Source organism: Prionailurus bengalensis, chromosome C1 (assembly GCF_016509475.1).
Source record: "Prionailurus bengalensis isolate Pbe53 chromosome C1, Fcat_Pben_1.1_paternal_pri, whole genome shotgun sequence".
Classification (NCBI taxonomy): Eukaryota; Metazoa; Chordata; class Mammalia; order Carnivora; family Felidae; genus Prionailurus; species Prionailurus bengalensis.
The window spans coordinates 105,256,830-105,279,465 of NC_057345.1; the positions used below are offsets into that span (position 1 = coordinate 105,256,830).

At 43.5% G+C, this 22,636-nt stretch overlaps 1 protein-coding gene across 1 annotated transcript in view; it reads right to left on the minus strand.

Annotated features, from left to right (window-relative positions):
- OTUD7B (OTU deubiquitinase 7B) overlaps window positions 1–22,636 on the minus strand; it is a 55,220-nt gene that overhangs the window by 4,903 nt on the left and 27,681 nt on the right. Inside the window, exons 2-11 of the mRNA XM_043576109.1 lie at window positions 19,637–19,786; window positions 14,739–14,927; window positions 12,707–12,934; window positions 10,928–11,029; window positions 9,994–10,121; window positions 6,478–6,590; window positions 4,439–4,566; window positions 3,985–4,134; window positions 3,279–3,393; window positions 943–1,027 (exon numbers count right to left, since the gene is read on the minus strand). Coding sequence (XP_043432044.1) covers window positions 943–1,027; window positions 3,279–3,393; window positions 3,985–4,134; window positions 4,439–4,566; window positions 6,478–6,590; window positions 9,994–10,121; window positions 10,928–11,029; window positions 12,707–12,934; window positions 14,739–14,927; window positions 19,637–19,721 — 1,323 coding nt within the window. The 5' untranslated portion in view covers window positions 19,722–19,786. The remainder of the gene's footprint in view (window positions 1–942; window positions 1,028–3,278; window positions 3,394–3,984; window positions 4,135–4,438; window positions 4,567–6,477; window positions 6,591–9,993; window positions 10,122–10,927; window positions 11,030–12,706; window positions 12,935–14,738; window positions 14,928–19,636; window positions 19,787–22,636) is intronic.

The window sequence follows — 22,636 nt, forward strand, 5'->3', positions numbered from 1 at the left end:
GTCTGGTTGAGGGAAGTCCCCGGGGACCCCTAGCTCATACCTCTGGCTCATGGGGCTCGCTGCAGCGTTGCTACAGGCATTAGCCAAGTGGAAAAGGGCTGCTAACCCCCCTATAAACCCCATCCCTGGAGAGCCTGCCTACTTTCAGAGAAGGACTGCTGTCATGGCAGGTGAGTGGTTACCTAGGAGGGCACTGTCCTTTCTCAGCTCCAGTCAGCTCTCCCATGGAGCAGGGAGCATTGTGTCTACTAGCTAACTTTTACCTCGCCCCCACAATTTGACTCCCTCCTGTAATAAGGAGATGTCAAAGTGAAGCCTGAGGCTCTTCTGCAGCAATGAGCAACTAACACAATACACGGCCTCTGGGTAAGAAGGAAGAATATCCATAGACACTAGAGTGTGTCCTTTGTTATAAATTTCTCTATACCAGATTCTGCCCAGAGGTAATCTCAACGAAGTCTTGACTAACCATAGCCAGGTCTGACCATTCTGCATCCCCCCAACTTTTAGACATTCAGCACTGGAGTCCGTCAGTTTGCCTTTGCTCCTGTGTTCCTGCTCTATGCATAATGATGACAGCCTCCAAACCTCCTGAATCGAGATCTCTTAAGCTATTCTGTCTCCTCTTGTACCCACCACCACAGAGGTCTATATTTACAAGGCTTGGGACAAAGTAATGACCATCTCAAGTTCACCAAAGTGTCTAGGAAACTTTTCTTGAAGAATGTGTTTTAGTATCACAAAGTAGAGCTTGGCTGGAAAGGAGCTATGGAAAACAGAGGGCACTAACAGATAGAATGGCAGGAAAAAGTGTCTTTTGGAACTTACCCACTTATTCCTAACCTTGAATTACAAGCTACCATTCAGAAGGGATTCAGAAGAGACCACCACCAGGTCTCCTTGGCTTCCCTTCATTGCAAATGAGGGTGCAGAAGTCCTCACCTGTGCATCAGAGGACACTGGGATCCACTTCACATTCATGTAGCCATGCAGCAGGTGCAATTTGACCTCTAGGGACAGGATTACACTGTGAGGAGGAGAAAAAGAATTAAAAACATACTGTGACCTTTAAAAGGCAAAGCAGTATGAGCCAGCTGGGAGATAGGATGGGAGAGGGCTACAAGGCTTGGGACTCTGATGAGGCTGGGTTTGAATTCTAGGTCCACCAATTAGTGTTTCTATGGCCCGGAGGCAAGCCACTTCACCCTCCCTAAAACTCAGTTGGGGTTGATAATGGGTGTAGATAACATCTACCCTGTAGGGTTGTTATGAAGATTAAAACAGTATTTGGAAAGGACCCAGGATAACGTCTGGAATACAGGAAATACTAAACAGTAGCCATTATTACTGCTGCTAGTATAAATATTAAGAGGGAGTTTTTTTTTTTTTTTAATTTTTTTTTTCAACGTTTATTTATTTTTGGGACAGAGAGAGACAGAGCATGAATGAGGGAGGGGCAGAGAGAGAGGGAGACACAGAATCGGAAACAGGCTCCAGGCTCTGAGCCATCAGCCCAGAGCCCGACGCGGGGCTCGAACCCGCGGACCGCGAGATCGTGACCTGGCTGAAGTCGGACGCTTAACCGACTGCGCCACCCAGGCGCCCCAAGAGGGAGTTTTTGATAGGTAGGTGAGAACATACTTTAAAAGCCATAAACTCTGAATTTTTAAATCAAACCCTCTCAATTAGATCCCCAGGGTCAGGGAACCCAAAGAAGGAAACACTGTGTCAGAGGGAAGGGCAGAACTTTTATATTCATACACTGTTCCCTGGAAGCTGTGGAGGGCTCAGGTAGAAGACTAAACCCACTGGAGGGCTTGGGGGAGGGTGACAGGCAGGGAGAACAAATCTTTCTGGCTATTTAAATTCCAGAAAGGCAACAATCCAGAGCAAACCACTTTGGCCAATTATTTAAAAACCCCTCTCATGGGGCACCTGGCTAGCTCAGTCAGTACAGCCTGCGACGCTTGTAAGTTTGAGCCCTGTGTTAGGTGTAGAGATCACTTAAAGGGTAAAATCTTTAGGGGCGTCTGGGTGGCTGAGTCAGCTGAGTGTCCAACTCTTGATTTCAGCTCAGGTCATGATCTCATGGTTCATGGGTTTGGGCCCCAAGTTAGCCTCTGCACTGGCAGTGAGGAGGCTGCTTGGGTTTCTCTCTCTACCTCTCTCTGCCCCTCTCCCATTCACTCATTCACTCACTCATTCACTCTCATAAATAAATAATCAATCTTTAAAATTTTTTTTAGGGGCGCCTGGGTGGCGCAGTCGGTTAAGCGTCCGACTTCAGCCAGGTCACGATCTCGCGGTCCGTGAGTTCGAGCCCCGCGTCGGGCTCAGGGCTGATGGCTCAGAGCCTGGAGCCTGTTTCCGATTCTGTGTCTCCCTCTCTCTCTGCCCCTCCCCCGTTCATGCTCTGTCTCTCTCTGTCCCCAAAATAAATAAACGTTGAAAAAAAAAAATTTGGTGCCCCTATAAAATTTTTTTTAAAAATAGGGGTGCCTGGGTGGCTAAGTCGGTTAAGCATCTGACTCTTGATTTCAGCTCAGGTCATGATCTCATGGTTCATGAGATCAAGCCCCACATCCAGCTCTTCGTGGCATAGGGCCCACTTGTAATTCTCTCTCCCTCTCTCTCTTGCCCCTCCCACACTCAGGCACAGGCACGCTCTCTCTCTCTCTCTCTCTCTCTCTCTCAAAATAAATAACCTAAATTTTTTTTTTAAATAAATAAACACCCTCTCACTTGGGCTAAGAAAAAAGTGTGATTTGATTTTTTTTTTTTTTAATGTTTATTTTTGAGAGAGAGAGTGCGATCGGGGGAGGAGCAGAGAGAGGGAGACACAGAATCCAGAGCAGGCTCCAGGCTCTGAGCTGTCAGCACAGATCCCGATGCGGTGCTGGAATTCAAAAACCGCGAGATCATGATCATGAACCGCGAGATGCTTAACCGACTGAGCTATCCAGGTGCCCCATGATTTGATAATCTTGATTTTCTGATCACTGTTTGGGAGACTGTGGGGTGTAACAGCAGAACACCCTTCATAGTATAAGGAAAGACCAAGTTGAGATCCCAGATTCCCATCTCTTTCGTGGGAAGACAAGGCAAGCTGCATGTTGCAAGATTCCTGGTGCCCAACACGTCCCCCACTTTTCCATCTTCCCCAAAACACTGGAGTCAAGATGTAACTGTCTTCCCTGTGGGCTGAGGAGAAATTCCCAGGGAAATGGACGCTTTTTGTGGAAGAGACTGCAGCCACCTAGCAGGTGGGCCTGCCTCACCTGGCCAATCGGACGTTGTCACTGTCATCTCTGCCCCACTCCCAGCCCTTTCCAGGGTCCACAGCAAAGTGCAAGGGCAGCAGCTTATGCTCCGAATCCGTGAGTGGGATCACAGCTGGGGAGGAAGAAACATGTCGTCAAGGAGTCTTCTTGAGGAGAGAGGAAGGCAACTGAACACAAACGAACTTCATTAAAAAGGAGGCTGAATTGTATCACAGGTCTCTAATGAGCTCGCTTCTCAGGTTTCACAAGTGAAATCCCCAGGCATTAAAAATGAACAGACTGGTTTCCCCTTACGAGCCAGCACACAATTTAGGCCACTAATCTCCATGACTCCCCAGCAGTCAGTCAAGGAACACTCACGATGTTCTTGCCAGTTAATGTGGGTTCGAGGAATAAGGCAAATACAGCAAAGCATCACTGGGAAGGTTCTGTGTCCTTAATACATTCACTCTTTACTCCAGAATGGGGAGCAGTAAATACAGGCAGGTTACTGTGTTCTCCCCAAAGCTGTTCTTAAAAACAGTATTTATTTTTAATTAAAAAACCCCAGTTTATCTTTAGCTTAGTAAAACCGTATCAATGTGCGTGGTCTGGGTTTGCGTGTCACTTAATTCTTTCCTGCTACATTCTCTCCCATTTCAGTTTCTCCAAGTGAGAAGAAAGCACCAAAAGACACCACAGACACCAGCACTGCATTCAGCACCTTGTTCCTTGGCGGTCTCCTTCTGCTCCATGGACACAAGTGCAGAAAAGTGGGCCTGATCATAGGCGAGCACCAGAGGGGAGCGGTGACACTGGCTGGCTGGGACCTCCAAAGGCAGATAGATTCCCCCAAAGGGAATAGGGGCAAATGCTGCAGCAAACCACAAAGATTGTTATTCAGGATGTGTTCCTGCCTGCAGGGTAATCCCCACACCCACTCTACCAAGTGAGTTCCCCCCTTTCATTAATTCTAACCCCTTGTTCATCATTCTTTCCTAAGAAGCCTCATCAATTAATCCCAACCACTGTGCTCTTAATCTCTTGAGAGTTTTGCACTGTTCTCATGTATACCTTGCTTCTCCCCAGGGGTCTATGTAGCCCCTTCCTTCCCTCCTCCCAGTGCTCAGCCAAGGCTCTGCAAACAGAAGGTGCTCAGGGCATGAGGACTGACTCACCTTCCCCACCAGAGTCCCTCAGCATGGTGTCGGCCACAACAACTATGGGCCTCCTAAGTACATGGGCAAGGACAAAGACGTGGAATTCTTCTAGGCTCTCATACACGGGCTCCTCTGAGCTCTCCACCCTAGAGTTACAGGAGAGAAGATTGTGGAGGGGAAGGGGAAGAAAACACAACAAGACGCCCTTGAAGATCAGTTGTGCAAAGACAAAAAGAGGAATGTCCTTTCCTGGTTTTCTCATCTTAAGGCTGCCACGGACATACCTGATTATGTTATGCTACCATGGCTATTTCTAATCCCATTTCACAGATGGGGAAATCCAAGAAAAGAGATCTGAAGGCCCTAAAGTTAAAGTTGTATTAGGAATCTGGAGGTAATCCCTCTGCTAAAACCAATCTTGTTCAACAGCCTTCCCCAATTCGCTTTACGCTATAGCTCAGTACACAGCTGTGTAGTTCCGCTTTACCCACTACAACCACCCACATACCATATGCATCATGTTCTACACAAACAAAAGAAACAAAAATTCCTCTTCCAAGGTCCATTCCGTAAAGAACAGTATCTCACTTCACCATCTACTAGTAGCCTAATCAGAAATCTGGGAAATATTTACCCTTTAATCTTCAGTTAATCACCTGGCTTGACCAATTCCATCTCTTCCGTGTCTCTTGTATCTACCTCCTCTGGCCTGTCTGCAGTCCACTGCTTAGTCACACCCATGGCCCTCTCTCCTGGATTCCCACAACTGTACCCAGTCTCACTGCCCTCCACTTCTCCACCCACTCTGCTGGCAGTATGTTCAAATACACGACTTTGGCTCCCGTCACTCGCATGCGCACAATACAGTAGCTTCCTGCCCCCTGAAGCAATGTTATTCAACACTGGGTGCTTGGGACAGATGCAGATTTCTGGGCCTGAGCTCAGTCCAACTCAACTGGACTTCCTTAGAGTGAAGGTCCCCAAATCTGCATTAAAAAAATTTTTTTAACGTTTATTTATTATTGAGAGACAGAGAGAGACACAGCATGAGCAGAGGAGGGGCAGAGGGAGGGGAAGACACAGAATCTGAAGCAGGTTCCAGGCTCTGAGCTGTCAGCACAGAGCCCGACGCAGGGCTCGAACCCACAAACCGTGAGATCATGACCTGAGCCAAAGTTGGATGCTTAACCGACTGAGTCACCCACCCAGGCGCCCCTCCCAAATCTACATTTTAACAAGTCTCCCAGATTATTCTTATGCACAATAAAGTTTGGCTAGGTTATCATTTTTAACTTTGTGTTTCAGAAAATTTCAAAATTTTAAACATTCACAACTAGAAAGAATATTACACCTAGACTTTCATGTGTCCATCACCCAGCTTCAACAATTATAAAACACATGGTCAAGGTTGTGTTCACCTAGACCTTGATCTATTTCCCTGTTAACTCCCACCCACACCCCCACCCCACCAGATTATTTTGAATCAAATCCTAGACATATCATTTCATCCATAAAATTTCCAGTTTCTATCTCTAAAAAAAAAAGACATTTAAAAACAACCACATAACCATAAATATCACATTTCAAAATTTTAACAATAATCAAACATGTAGACATTGTTTACATTTCCCCAACTGTCATAAATGTCCATAGGTTCCCACTAGTTGATTTGTCTAAGTGTCTTTAAACTTAGGTTCCCTTTCCCTTTCTATTTTCCTTGCAATGTATTTATTGAGGAAAGAGAGTTGTCTGTCCTGAAGTTTCTCAACATCTGGATAGGATATGGTTTTAATTCCTTAACATGGCACAACAGAAACCTCAGCATAGCACACGAAACTGTGGTTACCCAGCCTAGTCTATCACTCTATACTACATACTCTGTATTCTGGCAACGCCAAACTGCTTGTAGTTCCTAGAACATACCATGCTGTTACACCCTTCTTTGTCCTTGCAATGGCCCCTCTCTTTCCTTCTAACAATCCTCTTAGCCTCAAGTTCTTTGGACACTGAGGACTCAGTAAAGATTATTTTCTACTCCCCCACTTAGCCATACTTACCCACCACAGTTGGCTCCGTTGGTACCTAGATGCATGCGGGGTTCACTCGAGGCAAGCTTGATCAGCTCATTCCATTCCTTCTGCCACTCATCCTCTGTGTAAACCAGCCCTGACTGTGTGAAAGACAGGCAGGAGAGATGAAGCAATTAGAGGCTAGGTTCTCAAGGCAGTAGCTGTTCAACTCAGTCACACTGTCCCACTGCCTATTCTCTTGGCCTTGGCTTATAATGTGTACTACAAAGTCACAACTCTTCTCCCTTTCCTAGTCAAGATCCACAGAAGTTTCGGCTCTCTCTCACACTTCTTCTTCTTCCACTCTTTTCCAGCCCATTGTGGTCTAGCTTCTGTTTCTTTCCTCAGCCTACACCCCTTACCCCATTTACATGACTTCACCTAACCAACTCTGGCAAAGGATAATGACCTTCTAATTCCCAAATTCAGTGGATTCTTTGGTTCTCATCTTTCTCAGCCTTCACACAGATTTCAACTCCTTGTTAAACTTCCTTTTCCTTTAGCTTCCACAATACTACTTTCTCCTGTCTCTCTCAACTCTGTCCACCCTAGCACTATTGGTGTTGTGTCAACAATATCAGCAGCCTTGCTCCCTTCTGGGTGATTTCTTCTACTGCCATAATCTCATCTACTGCCATCTATATGCTCAGGACTCTAAAATGTCCCCTCCAGTCCAGACTTCGTCTTAATTTCTATATTCATATCCAGCTGCCTACTGAAGATGGCTACCTGCCCATGACTATCTCAAACTCTATGGAGTCAAAACTGAACTCCTACCTCTTCCAACACCACACTCTTCCTCCTGTATTCCTGCCTTAGTGAAGAGCACAGAGTAACAGCCAAACACCCAAGCTAGAAACCAGGGAGGGTACCAAAGACTCCCCTCCTTGTACCCACTCCACACCTGGATTCCTTAGTCAACAATTATAAAGCATGAACTACTGTGATGGACCCTTAAATGTTATCACTACTCTAGTCTGCATTCTTCTCATCCACCTCCTACAATGCTAACAGAAAGATTTTTCCAAAATTAAAATCTGATGTTTGCGTCCTGTCACAAATTCTTTTCAGAACCATCGTTACCTACAAGATATAGCTCAAACTCCATAAGCATAGCATACAAAGTCCACTTCCTGGCCCCTACCCACCTCTCGAAGGCATCATTTAATTATCTGTAATTCCTTGAATGCACTGTGTTACTTTGTGCTTGAGCCTTCGTCTCGCTTGTTCCTTCTGTCTGGAGCAGCCTACTCCCTGCCACCTGGTGAACACCAGTTGTTCACCTGGTGAACAGTTGTTGTTAATTGTATTTGGCTTACGCTAATATTTACATGAGTTTATACTGCTTAAACACACATTGACAGAGTAGAAAGAATCACACTGGAAACATGAAGGGCATGAGGAACAAATTTTAGAACTAAAGAGCTGTTATAAGCACATTTAATCTTAATAACAAAAAAGTGACAAAGCTATTTTCTGTTTGTAAAATTCTGTAACAAAGTTTTCTATTAAAAATAAAAAGAACAATGCACAGGCAATATATACTGGGTGCTCTGGTCACTCTCCGTCTTCCTCTCACCTATTTCAGCTTCCTGTTTTTATACACACAGCCACTAGATGGTGTACCCTTCTAGCCTGAGAATGTACTTACTGGTTTGTTTGATTTTTTTCTTTTTTTAAGTCTATTTATTTAAACAATCTCTACACTCGACGTGGGGCTAAACTCACAGCCCGGAGATCAAGAGCCACATGTTCTACTGACTGAGCCAGTCAGGCACCCCATCCTCACTGAATTGGTTGACACCAATTTCAACACAAAACAAGAAGCCCTGAGAAATCAAAACCAATTTAGTTTGTGTGGTATTTGGTCCTGATTACCCCCCAGTCCCTCACACCTCCCTCCATTCCCACGTCCAAGATGCTGTATAATACTTTAAATGTCTCAACTAAAACACTTTTCTAGGCCACATTTTCAGTATCGAACTTTTACTTAATAGCTAAATGCTCTAGTCTGGCCTTTTCTGGACTCTGGAGTAGGCAAATGTAAGGTTCGGGTATGGAGTGAAGTCAGTGGTGAAGAAGGCCAACTTGAGACCGGTTCTGGCTCAGGCCAAAGGAGCTCTCTACGAGGTCCGTGTCAGCTAACCAGGGAGCGTGGGATTCGGTGGTAGTGAAGAGGGCCGTCCACTTGGCCTCGCCCCTGTGCATCTATTTCCCCTCAGGAATCCTCTGGGGAAGACTGGGTGATCAAAGACAGCACTCTGATCTTAATACTATCCTAATTTTAACGACGGTTCTTTGTTTTTAAGAAAGAAACATGACACATTCTACCTACATATTTTAATCTTCAGGACATAAAATTCTAATAACTAAAAAAAAAACAAAACAAAACCTCTTAGTTCTATACAATGGCCAGTTATGACACAGCAATAAAAGGTGACAAGAAAGAAGATGGAAAGAAAAAGGAAAGTTTCTGAAAAGACAATCCCATATTTAGGCCAGAGCACCCAGCCATAAAAATGGCAAAAAAAAAAAAAAAAAAGAAAAAAAGAAAAAAAAAAGACACACAAGAGCATGAGATAAACACAGAAGACAGAGAAAACCAGAGGAAAAGGAAAGAGGGAGACCTGTTATCTTTATGGAAATGTACAGAATCATTATTATATTAAAGTGAGGGGTCGACAAACTCTTTCATTGTTCTGTCATAACTGCCGGTCAATCTTTTAGGCTTTGCGAGCCATATGCAACTACTCTATTCTGCTGCTGTTCTAGTCTACACGAGGAAAGCACTTAACATAAACAAACACACATAAATGAATGGGCAGGGCTGTGTTCCAATAAATTTTTCTTCTTCTTTTTTTTGTTTTATAAAACTGTAGGTGGGATTTGTCCCATAGGCCATAGTTTGCCCAACCCCTGTTATGGGGATGGAAAGTACACAGAAAATACAAACAGTCCATTGTTACTTTCTTATACAAAAGCAGTCTCAACATCTGCTGAACCCCTGAAAAGTACAATTAAAACTCAATTTAACAGGCATGTTTTTAAGATTTTCAAACAGAGTACATGAAAAGCAAATAGTACATACAGCCAACAACATTTTTAAGCATTTACATTTTTATAAGGATTGAAAACATAGAAGTCCTTAAAAATTGGTCTAGCCTTATTAGAGGCCAAAAAACCCAAAACAATACAAAAATCCTGTGGACTTGTCATTATCTTATTTTGCAAAAGACTGCTACTGAAGGCTTCCTGAGCACCTACCTGACGAGAAGCACAACATTAGCTACCTCCTCTATAGGTCTCGGCTTCCCCACACTAGTTCTCGTGACTGTATCAGGCAGGCATCGGCCCTATGGCATCGTCTGCATTTTCTATAATTTCCAGGATTACAAGAGGAGCGCCAACTGATTAAACCCCAGAAGACACTGCCTAACGGGAAGCACAGAGCATTTTGTGTAGCTAACTCTGGGGAGTAAGGTGCTCCCACCCAAACTCCTTCACCTCCTTATTCTGCTGTGTTTGCTGCCACCTCCAGCGCCGTTTTAATGCTTCCTTCTCAGCTCCTTTCTCCATCAGTGCGTACAAAGCTTTACGCAACATCAAGTCCCGATCATGGAAACCCCACATGCCTGTGGCAAGGAAACACATCAGTAGGACACTTTACCATGACTTCACACCACTTATTAATTATGATGCACATACCCGAGCATGAAGGAAATCAGGCTGAAGGCCAGGTTCAAAGAACCCACTGTGACATAGGGGAGAGCGACTTAATCATGAAAGAAAAGATGTTCCCACTCTGGAGGTTCAGGAACTTCGAGAACTTAACAGTGGGGGAATATACCACGTCCTACAAACTCCTGATAGAAAGCCCCTTATTCCCGATGTAAGTCCAACAAACTAAAATACAGGGTAGCAGCAGATAAGGCGGGTCTGGCACATGGCCATCAGCATCAAAGCTGGAGGGATGGTTGGAAAATGAAGACTTTTTAAAGATCTAAGGCAAAAGACATTGAATTATAAATAAGTTGTACAATTAAAGTAAGCAAATATCCCAGAAACCGATGAAAACACATCTTTTTTATATACCAGAAGGGGAAGCATTAAGTAGAATGATATCCACACATAGCTCTATAGCGCTTGTATGCTTGCTGCTCACTACTTCTGGGGGGCAGCTCTTGGAGCGGGACCCATGCTAAGTCCTGGCTTCTCCATATGTCCTCTGAACAAGGCTGAAAATCCAGGGCAGAGCTCTCCTCCATCCCGTCCCGCATGCCCATGTGCATCTGCACACACACTAGCGCGTACACGAGCATGTACACACGCACTGTATCATTACTTCTGTCTAAGATCAAGGTTAGCCGGATCAAGTCCTGCACATGAGATTTAATTCTATTGCTTTTGGAGGGTATGGAACATCATCTTCAAGACTCACCTAGGGAGGCTGCATGAAGAAGGCAGTTTCCATCCCCAGTAGTTGCCAAAGGAAGCAGCCTCTGGCAGGTAGGGTCCACACTCACCCACCAGTTCAAACGCCCTACAGAAAAAGGAGGAAAAGGAGAGGAGCAGATTATCCTTCCCACCCCCTTGCCCTCAAACAACTCCCAACTTGCCTCCACCCAAACTTGGGTAGGAAGCCTACCCAGAATAAAATCATCTCTGTTTGTCTTTATACCTTCGTCACTTACACCTAGTCCATCAGAAGCTGGAGAGCATGATTGGTTAGATCAGCAGTTGTTACACGGGGACCACTGAGCTCATCAATACCCAAGGGACATTTGGCAGTATCTGGAAATATTTTTGATTGTCACAATTGGTAGGGGGGATGCTACTGGCATCTAGTGGGTAGATGCCAGGGAGATTGTTAAACATAATATAATGTACCAGGCAGCTCAAACAACAAAGAATTATCTGGTCCTAAATGTCAACAGTGCTAAGATTGAGCAACTCTGCGTTAGGTGAGGAGGCCAAAGTCACAGGTTGAAATCTGTGTTAGCTACTTGGTCTGGCTCTGATTCCTTCACTCTGCTCTGGAGACCAGGGAATATTGTGCCAGTGAATCTCAGCACAAACCCAACATCGGTAAAAGAAAAACCAAAGCATGTAGTCCAAGTGTCATGTGAGTATCATCTGCATACGTGACAGTCAGCGTTGTCAGCTTGTATGTGGTATGACTTTAAAAACATGAGCAACATGGGGCGCCTGGGTGGCGCAGTCGGTTAAGCGTCCGACTTCAGCCAGGTCACGATCTCGCGGTCCGTGAGTTCGAGCCCCGTGTCGGGCTCTGGGCTGATGGCTCAGAGCCTGGAGCCTGTTTCCGATTCTGTGTCTCCCTCTCTCTCTGCCCCTCCCCATTCATGCTCTGTCTTTCTCTGTCCCAAAAATAAATAAACGTTGAAAAAAAAAAAAAAAAAAAAAAAAACATGAGCAACAAGCAAAGTACATGAAACACCTAAGAAAATGAGTCTCGGTCCTGTACGGTCATCCACAATTGCCAACCCATTATTCATATGAGGACAATATTTTATGAATCATGCTTAAAAGTTTTCCTGAATTACCGAAAAGTCTACAGAAAGAAAAATTGGCCTATAATGTCACTAAGCCAGATAACGTGCTAACTTTTTAAAAAAGTATAAATAGATGCACACAGGTACCGAATGAAAAATGAAAGCTTCTTACCCATGCCCCTACTTCCTAGCCCCAGTCTTTCTTCCAAGGGAGTTTTTTAATACCTGACTAGCTTTTCCCAGAATTCCCAGCAGCCCCAACCCATCATATTAACTAATTTTAACAATAATTTAAGACAAACACAATTGTAAAGGCAAATAAATCTTTTGGGAAGGGTTCATGTAAACAAATGGAACTTCTAAATTAACCACCATCGTACATCATCTATAGTTTGGGTCTTTCTGGTCACAAGGAGTTCCAGAGCCAACTGTAATTCGTTTGTATTTTTCTCCCCATGTGTGGGCCTTTCATGTGTATATCTGGTTTCCCTTCCATCAAACAGGAAATTTCCAGAGGAAAGTGTCTAATATGTGTCCTGAGAAGAAGCACCTAGCTCGGTGCATGTTTATCTGACTGATTCCTGACTCTGACTGCAGTCAGATCCCACACTCAGACTGGAAGCTATTGGTCAAGGCCAGCCCCTCCACGTGGCTGCCTCCAGGTGGAAAGCAGAGGGAAGGGCCTGGGAAAAGAAGCACTCACTGACCTGCCTGTTCCAAGGCAACCAACATGGACTGTTCAATAAGGTCTCTCTCTATGAAGCTGCGGAAGTCTTCGTTGTACACAGTGAGATCTGGAAGCTGGAAGGCACAGATGGGCATTTCCAGGGGGTGCTCACTGCTCCCCCCACCCCCACCATTGGAGGAGACATGGGATCGGGCCAGGGAAACAATGCTGGAGCTGGCGTGGGAGATGCCCCTAGACAGGCGTTTTTCTGCAATGAGAAATGGAGTTACCTTAGAACATACACAGCCCAGAGAACTTTCCACTCACATGGTGATAGTTACCTCTTGACAAGGGTTACCTCTTCTAGCACACAGGGGCTAACTCTGAATCTAACTGGCTGCCACATTTCCCAATCCTTTTGCTCAAGCCAAATACAAATGGAGAAATATAGAAAGTAATATTTTTGCAAGCACTTATATTAGCACCAAATATATATTCCTCTTTCTACCCTTTTTAAGAGAATTTGCCTGAACTTCTCCCCATGATTCTATCTTCTTTCAATTCCATTTCCCAACATAATAGGGACTCATTCAGTTGGCAATTTGGTCACTGTTTGGTAGGAAAAAGAGGAAATAAGGGAAGTGGGGCTTTCGTTTGGCTAGACTGAATCAAATAATCACTCTGATAATTCTCACTGTTTGGAGAACATAGGAAAGCATTTCCATTATAGAAAACTAATGATAAATCACCCGGGAACTTTCTCATCTACCATCAATATCATTTACTTACATTATTTACTACAACTTTTCTCGATACTCATATTTATCAGAACTGTAGAGGTACAGTCATTCTCACTTAACATGCTACAGAGAAAGACAATAACATAGACAATGCCCCCAATCATTTCATTTGTTTCAATTACATGGCACTTACAATTCCCCAGCAGATATTCTGTGATCACAATCTGCTCAGTGTCATGTTACAATTCCTTTGCATGGCTTGAGTTATATCAAGATTATTAAAATCGCTAAAAATTATGTTGGGAAGTAGTTCTTAATACAATACTTGCCAGAGATGACACACAAAGTCAATCAAGAGTTGTCTAAAGTTATTTCATAGTGATGTTCTTTTTTAAACCATTTTTTTCAAGTATTTAAAAAGTACCAAAAAATAAAAATAAAAATAAATAAAATAAAAAAATAAAAAGTACCATAAGCCCATGGTAAAAAATCAAAATACCATCAATAGGTGCAAAGTATTACAAAGAAATCTCCCTCATATTCAAAATTTCTGATCCTTTCCCCCGAAGCAAACTTTTGGATCCTTTTAGAATTTTTTATGCACACAGAAGCACATACAGCTTTTAAAATCATTTTAAAAAACACTAACAAGAACACACCATATAACTCTACTACATCTTACCTCTCTCAGTAGATTTTAGAGATGCTTCAAAAACAGCACATCAAGTTCTACTTAATTCTTTCCAATGGCTGCCGAGTACTCCACAACATAGATTTTAATTTATTTAATGGACATTAAAGGCTGTTTTCAAGCTTTAACTTGTCCTTTTTTTTCAAGCTTTCATTTCCAAGCTTTATGCTACATATGTGTATGTGTCTATGTATGCATGTATATATTTATTTAAAGGACATATATATACGCCCACATGCACATACACATATATGATAAATTTCTAGAAATCAAATTGAATCAGAGTACGCATGCATTTTTAAATTTTGATAGACACTGACAAATATTAACCAAAGAGGTAAATGGCCATAATCCTTTGAATTTTACCTTTATGTACCTTATCACAACAACTAGATTGTTCTCCTTCCTCTAGTTCTCTCCCAGTATCTGCAAAGGGCCTTGCTACAGAGTAATATTCAAGATGCAGTGAGACAGTGTGGTACCTTCATACAGGGTAATCCCCATAATGCACCGAGACACACTGAGGCCACCTCAGTTTGGCAGGGGAGGAATAGGGTCATTTCCAAAGGATGACTCCATTCAGCAGTCCCCTCTTCCTTTCTACTCCATCTACAGAAACACCCCCTCAGTTACCCCAGTACCTTGAACGATGTCATCCTGCCGCTGTAGGGTGGGCCGGGGAGGGCGGGCAGACTCTCTATCAGAAAACCCTTTTTCAGGGGTCCTGGAGCCACCACTCCCTTCACTAAAGGGTGGCGGCAGGTTCCCAGCACGAACTTGACGTAGCTGTTCAAAATCACTGAGGGCGGCACTCACGTCCCAATTCTTTCCTGGCAGGAGACAAAGCAAAAAGGGAACTGGGTGCTCAGAGTATAGGGAGATTGAGGAAAGACCTAGAACGATCACTCAAACCACCTTTTCAAAACTAGCAAGCATGTGCTCATGAGCGTGTCCATCATTCTGCCAATCCTTACCCTGCTTTAATTTTCTTCATTAACACTTCACTGTGCGGTATCACAATTTATTTATTTACTTGTTGTCTATTTGCTAAGTCAGCTCTGTGAGCACTGACACTTTGTCTCTGGACTGAAAGGGCCCACGCAGACCTAGTGACCTTGTTTGACAGCTAACACAGAGGAAGCCTAAAGAAAGAATGAGCTAGTTTGCACCAGGGACAAGTACAACGAAAGCCCAGGTCTCTTAGTTCTGAGATCCAGAGAGTTCTTAGCCTAGGTATGTGCATTCTTCTATAGAAGGAGCTGACAGCTGTCATCAGCTTACCAAAAGGAATTGTTAACTGCCCCTAAATTTAAGAATCACTACTCTACTGAAGAAAAGACCCTAAATGGTAGATTTGTCATAATAGATTTTTCTGCTGCTTTCTCCAGTTGTATTACTCAATAAATCACATTAAGACATAATCGTTCACACTTTTTTCTCTTCTATTCCATCTGCTACCCACTTAATTCAATTCCTATCACCCAGCGTCCCATCAATCCACTCTAAAGTATCCCATGAGATTAATCTTTTTAAAACACAGTTCTTTTTTTGTTGTTGAGAGAGAGGGCACAAGTGAGCAAAGGGTGAGTGTGTGTGTGGGGGGGGGGGGGAGAGAGTGAGAGTGAGAGAGAGAGAGAGAGAGAGAGAGAGAGAATGAACCAGGGCACACCAGAAGTGGGGGCTCATGGGTTTTTTTTTACCCAAAGTGGGCTCATGTTCACCTGAAGCGGGGCTCGAGCTCACCCGATGTGGGGCACGAGCTCATCCAATGTGGGATTTGAACTCATGAACCATGAGATCATGACCTGAGCCAAAGTCAGATGCTTAACGACTGAGCCACCCAGGCGTCCTAAAGCACAATTCTGATCATTTCAGTTCCACAATCAAAATCGCGAATTTCTTGCCACTGCCTACAGAATAAATTCTAGACTCCTGTGTCGGACATTCAAGGCTTTCTATGACCTGGCCTACTTTTTTTTTTTTTTACATTTATTTATTTTTGGGAGACAGAGTGAGACACAGTGTGAGTGGGGGAGGGGCAGAGAGAGAAGGAGACAAAGAATCCGAAGCAGGCTCCAGGCTCTGAGCTGTCAGCACAGAGCACAACGTGGGGCTCGAACCCACAAACCATTGAGATCATGACCTGAGCCGAAGTCGGACGCTCAGCCGACTGAGCCACGCAGGCGCCTCTATGACCTGGCCTACTTTTCCAGGTTTTTCTCTGTGCTTCAATTTCCCTGACTATGAAAATGGAGATGATTCCATGCAGGGCTGTTATGAAGATAAATGAATTAAAAGCCCTAGTACACAGAAAGCTTTATATATGTATTTATTGCTGTTGCTGTGATGTCTTGATTATTATAATTCTCCAGTTAAGCTGCATGAATCATTAATGCCTAATGAATTTACTTCTGAACCATTACATTCACTATTTCTACCAACTCCCTTTGCTCACACTGCGTCAGTCATACTGGCCTCTGTGCCGTTCCTACAAACAGCTAAGACTGCTCCCACCTTTAGATTTTCCACCAACTATCCCCACTGCCTAGAAGGTTCTTTCCTCAATTTTTTCTACACAGACAACTCCTCATCTCCTTCTGGTGTTTGTTCAAATGTCACATTCTTAATTTGGCCTGCCTTGACTACCCAAGTAAAAATCACAACCTATCTCACCATTTCCCTTATCATTTTCCATAGCACTTCATACCTTATAACATACTTTCCAATGACTTGGTTATCATGTTTATTATTTATTGACTGTGTTTCCTGCTATAATATAAGGCCAGTTTTGTTTTATTCAAGCACCTAGAACCTGGCACATAGTAGGTATTCAATATATATTTGTTGAAGAATGAGGACTTTTTTCCTGACTCAACAAACGAACGAATGAAGGTTTACCACACAGTTGGAAATACAGAACACCGTACTGAACACTGACTCTGCATTTCCAACTCTGTGGTAGACTCCTTAAAATCAGATCCTCCTAACAATCAGCTTGTCCAAAACTGAATGTCCATCCTCCTTTTTTTTTTTATTTATTTTTTAAGCATTTATTTATTTTTGAGACAGAGCACGAGCAGGGGAGGGGCAGAGAGAGAAGGAGATACAGAATCCTAAGCAAGCTCCAGGCTCTGAGCTGTCAGCCCAGAGCCAGAGGCAGGGCTCGAACTCATCAACCGCGAGATCGTGACCTGAGCCAAAGTGAGATGCTCAACTGACTGAGCCACCAACCGAAGGCGCCCCCCTTCATCATCCTCCTTCCTAAGACTTGCTTCGTCTCCTTCTTCTATATTCCCCAAATCTGTAATGGCATCACAAGCCCTCCAGGCCAGAAACTGGCCTCGTCTTCAGCTCCTCACTACTCAAACCCGACTCCTCTTCCCTCACTACCTAGTCAATGTTTGCACTCATGACACATCTCTCAAAATCTGTTCTTTCTTGCCCATCTCTATTGTCACTGTCCCATGCACGTCTCACGATCATCCCCTGGTCTTTGGGAGGGGCTCAGCTAGTCTCTCTTCTGCTAATATCTCCCCTCTCAAATCTGTTCTTTACACTACAACCAAAGCTAGCTTTTAAAGAAAAAGCAAGAGAGAAAGACAAAGGCAGGGGGAAAAATGAGGATCAGGCCCTTTGATTTCCCTTCGAAATCCTATCTTAAATCCATCCACTTCTCTCTCTACTGCCACCACAGCACCACTATCATCTCCCACCTCAACTGTGGCAACAGACTTAACTGGGTTGACCACTTCTCTGGCCATCTTCCGATCCATTCTATAGCCTTCACCCAAAGCTCAAATCCAATCATGTCACTCCCCTGACTACAACGCTTCACCAGCTTCCCACTGAACACAGAATGAAATGGAAACTTCTTACCACAGTCTACAAAGGCCCCCGTATTCTGCTTCCTGCCTCTCTACTCATTTCCTACCACTCTTGCTCCACTCCTCCTACCTCGTGCCAAACTCTCTTTCACCTTTTGGGCTCCTTGCATAAGCTTCTGTATCGACACTCTCTCGTCCATCCCTTTGTCTTGCTACCCTCACGCGCTCTTCCGGGTTCAGCTCAAATGTCACTTTCTCAGAAAGGCCTTTCTGTATCCTACGTCTAAATTAGGTTTCTCTCTCATACTTCCATACTACCCCCTCAACTTTTCCTTCATAACACAGAAGTGTGTGTGTGTGCGCGTGTGTGTGCACACGCGAGTAAGCGAAAGTGCAGCGGGGGGGGGGTGGGGGGGGTGGATTACATCAATATTAATTGTAACATAATTGTGAAGAGCCAGCCTCTGAAACCAGATTGTCTGAGTTCAGATCCTCTTTAACTTCTCTGAGCCTCAGTTTTTAAAACTGTAAAGTGGGATAATAAAACCTATAATGCAGAGTGACTTTAAGAATAAAATAATCTTATCTCAAGTACCTCACACATATTGAATGCGTACAGCATTCAACACATGTTACAAAAGGAAGAGGAAGCCTTTGAGCTGAATCCTGGAGGATGAGGAGAATTTGGGGAGAACAAAGGAGGAAGAGACACTGCAGACTTCAAAAACAATGTGACCAGGGAAAGGTGACAAGTGGGGACAGGCTGAAACATAAGAAGGTGGCAGGAGATAAAACTGAAAATGCCAGTCAAGGGCAGAGTCATCCTGAATTAGCATACTGGAGTTTAAACCCAGACCTTCCATCTCCTAATTAACAGGTAGAAGCAAATGTCAAATTGTCACACCTTGCTAAGGCTAACAACCTAACCTGCCCCTTCCTCCACAGGCTTACCCATTTGTATCATTATATACTTCCATCGTCAAAAAACATCTGTTAATTATGACTCTAAGCAAAGGATCCTACTGACATGATTCCAAGCCTTGAGGATCTTAAAGTCTAGAATGTTCACATTTATGGGTATATACAGATATAAGTAAACGAAGGCAGCAAAATGAAAACATTAACTTAATTCACTCTACAAAGAACCATCTATACAAATTAGGGAAGAAAAGAAACAAAACCACGGATGATTCCAAATACAAAAACCCAAAAGTCATTTTTATAAAGAGGAAACCTTACAGATCTAGAATTACACTCTTAGTGGACTAATATAAAATTTCACTTGCATTACCATAGCACAAATTGACAGTGGAGAAAGCCACCCCCAAAATTCAAGGTAAAAAGGGGATTTTGCATTTTAAAATTATGGTGAGTCATACACAAAGTCATCAGAAGCAACTTAAATGTAAGGCCTGCCATACACAAAGTACCTTTCGGATCACTTTAAACTGTTCCAAGTCATCCTAACAATAACCTTTTAATCATTTATGTTTTATTTTTTTACGTTTATTTTTGAAAGAGAGAGAGAGAGAGTGTGTGAGCAGGGGAGGGCAGGCTCCAGGCTCCGAGCTGTCAGCACAGAGACTCAGGGCTCGAACTCACAAACCTCGAGATCATGACCTGAGCCAAAGTTGGACGCTTAACTGACTGAACCACCCAGGCGCCCCCACTATAGTCTTTTACTTTCTTCTCATTCTCCCCTCATGACTCCTTACCTTCCAGGAGATCTCGGGCCAGCCCAGGCTCTGCGCCTGTGGAACGGACAAAATCCGACAGGACAGCATCCATGTCCAGGGTCATGTGATCATTAAGTACTTTCAGGCAGCTGAGATAGGGTGGACATAGATCAAAACTCAGCCCTCCACCTGAGGAGGAAATAAACACATAAGGCTCAAATTACACTGAGACAGGATGATCACAGCCCAATTTCCGCAGCTTCCTAACCAAATGGGGAAACTATCCTGCCTCGTTCATTTCAGTTGAATTTATTATGAAGAGCAACATTTACTTTCCTAATTCCCCACTAATTTCTTTTTTTTTTTTTTTTAATTTTTTTTTTCAACGTTTATTTATTTTTGGGACAGAGAGAGACAGAGCATGAACGGGGGAGGGGCAGAGAGAGAGGGAGACACAGAATCGGAAACAGGCTCCAGGCTCTGAGCCATCAGCCCAGAGCCCGACGCGGGGCTCGAACTCCCGGACCGCGAGATCGTGACCTGGCTGAAGTCGGACGCTTAACCGACTGCGCCACCCAGGCGCCCCTCCCCATTAATTTCTTAACTACTAAATTAATCACAAAACTTAATGTCACTCTCAATGCTTTTCTTCTGTCTTTCTAGAGTATTCCATTTCCCTCCATCAGTTTGCTTACCCAAACTAATAGAAGGAAACAGCAGACTACCCACCCTGAAGAACTCCCCACCTTGTTTATTTCCTTCCTGGCATTTGCTATACCCTGAAATTATTTTAATTCATTGCTGTCTAGTCTCCTCCTCTAATATTTAAGTTTCTTAAAAGCTGAGTGCTTGTGTGTCTTGTTCACTAATGTATCCTCATCATGTATCACTTGGCACGGTGCCTGGCATACAGGCCCTCAGTAAATATTTGCTGAATGAATACTATACACTGAATAACTTTAGAGCTGACTAGTGTTCTGAGCCTGGCTGTGGACATGGAAGGAGCAAACTGACAGCTAAAACTACTCAAAATGAAACAATAAGCTATTACACAAAGCAGAGTAGAGATCCCAAAGGTACACAGAGTTCATTTTTGTCCATTGACTTCATGAACCCAGGAAACATGCCTTTCTCCACCCAGGACAAATGAACCAAATAAGTTCACCTGAAAAAGATCTCCTCTTTCAGACTTGACTTTGGCAGAAATTATGTCCCTGACCTGATAGCCTGGCACCAATCCACATTCCTCTGAAGTTGGCAGTCCCAGCTGCGGAAGCAATAACAAAGTGAAGAACAATCTCTAACCAAATTTGGCCACAGTAGACAGGTTTAGTTCTCTGGAGAAGACGGCTTGTTCCTACAGTAACTGTAACACACCTGTCCTACCACACCCACCAATCCCTTGCTTTTTTGGGGAAGGCCAAAAGTAGAATTCTCAAAGGTAAAACGTGACTCGGGTGACTCTCTTCAGAAACATCTTCTCCTAAACAACCTGAAGTCTAAGGGTGACTCAGATACTTTTTCTTCAAACGCCCCTTACCCCAGGACACAGCTTGTTCGGTGTTATGATCAGATCCTGATTTTCTGCATTCCTTAGAAATATTAAGGCAAATAAACAGCGATGATTTGTGGGTCATAAAGCCAAGTAGGTCACTAACTTGGTGACACCGAATTTTTTGAGAGAGAGGGCAAAATACAAAGTATTCTCTCTTGTACGATTCCAGTAGTACAAGAGATCCATGAGTGCAGGGGCGTGTTTTATTCATATTTGTAGCCCCAACACTTAGCACAGCACCTACAATATTGTAGGCAGTCAATAAATGCCTGATGAGTAAATGATTAAATGACTCAGTGAACCTCCACACCAGCCACCACCAAACCAATCAATTTTTGGCTTAAGTTAGCAGATAAGAAATTCCAGGGTCCTTCATGCTTCATATAATCCCTCTATTTCTAGATGGTCCTAATCCATCTTCCCAAGTTTCAGAAACTCTCCTTTCTGTTACTACTTCCACCACCCTCGGATCGTATGATTTTGACCTACACCTGTGTATGTTAGCTGGGTGGCTTTGGTCAAATTACTTACAGGGTTTCAGTTGCCTCTTGTATATCCTAGACTTGCATTTGATGACCTCTAAGATCCTTTCCAGGGTTAAAAAAAATGAACTTCAGTTCACTACAGCCTGACATGATCCTGACATTCTCTTTCGGTCTACATATTATCAATGTCTAATTTCCTTCCACTTCAGTATCACAATTGTGAGAAAAGGCTGCCAATGCATAAGGAACTTTTGGCCCAACATACCTCAAATTCAAACTGTTATAATTAGTTTCTTACAATTTATACTTGAGTTAAATCCCTTCAGAATTCATAAATGAATGAGTGGCTTCCCCCTCCCCTGATACAGAGAAGAATTTCTTCTCCAAGACCATTTTAGTCCTTGTCTCAAAGGTCACAGGAGATGGGTGCAGCCCAAATAACTTAAAAGCATGACTAATGCTAAACCAAGAGCAGAGCAGCAAAATGAATTTCAATTTTCTCTCTTAAAAAAAAAAATATGCAAAGGAACTTAGGAAAGCCACTCTAATAACTTTCTGAAAGAATGTGGGAGATGTACAATAAACACACAAATGGCAGTCAGCAATAAGAGACAAGAGTTGATTAAGCCACACACGTGTAGGCAATTTCCCACCCAGCCAGACACAGGCTCCTGTGACTAAGAAACCAGTGAAAACCATCAATGCCATGCCATGGCATTACAGATCTCATTTGCCAACATAGTAGGTCATTCTTTTCAAAAATTAGTTTTGGAAAGTAATGTAGAGATCCAACGGTTATCTAGAATTACTTGCTAAAAAATTCAAATCACTAAACCAAACTTCTTGGCAGCACATTATTGTACTTGATGCCACCAGGTGTGGCCACAGACTCCACCCTAACCCCACCCACCAGGTGAGGACAGTAGCTTTTGTTACATCACCAGCAACACCGGACTTGCGCTTCTCAAATTCCAAATGGGAAATATCCACAACACAGAC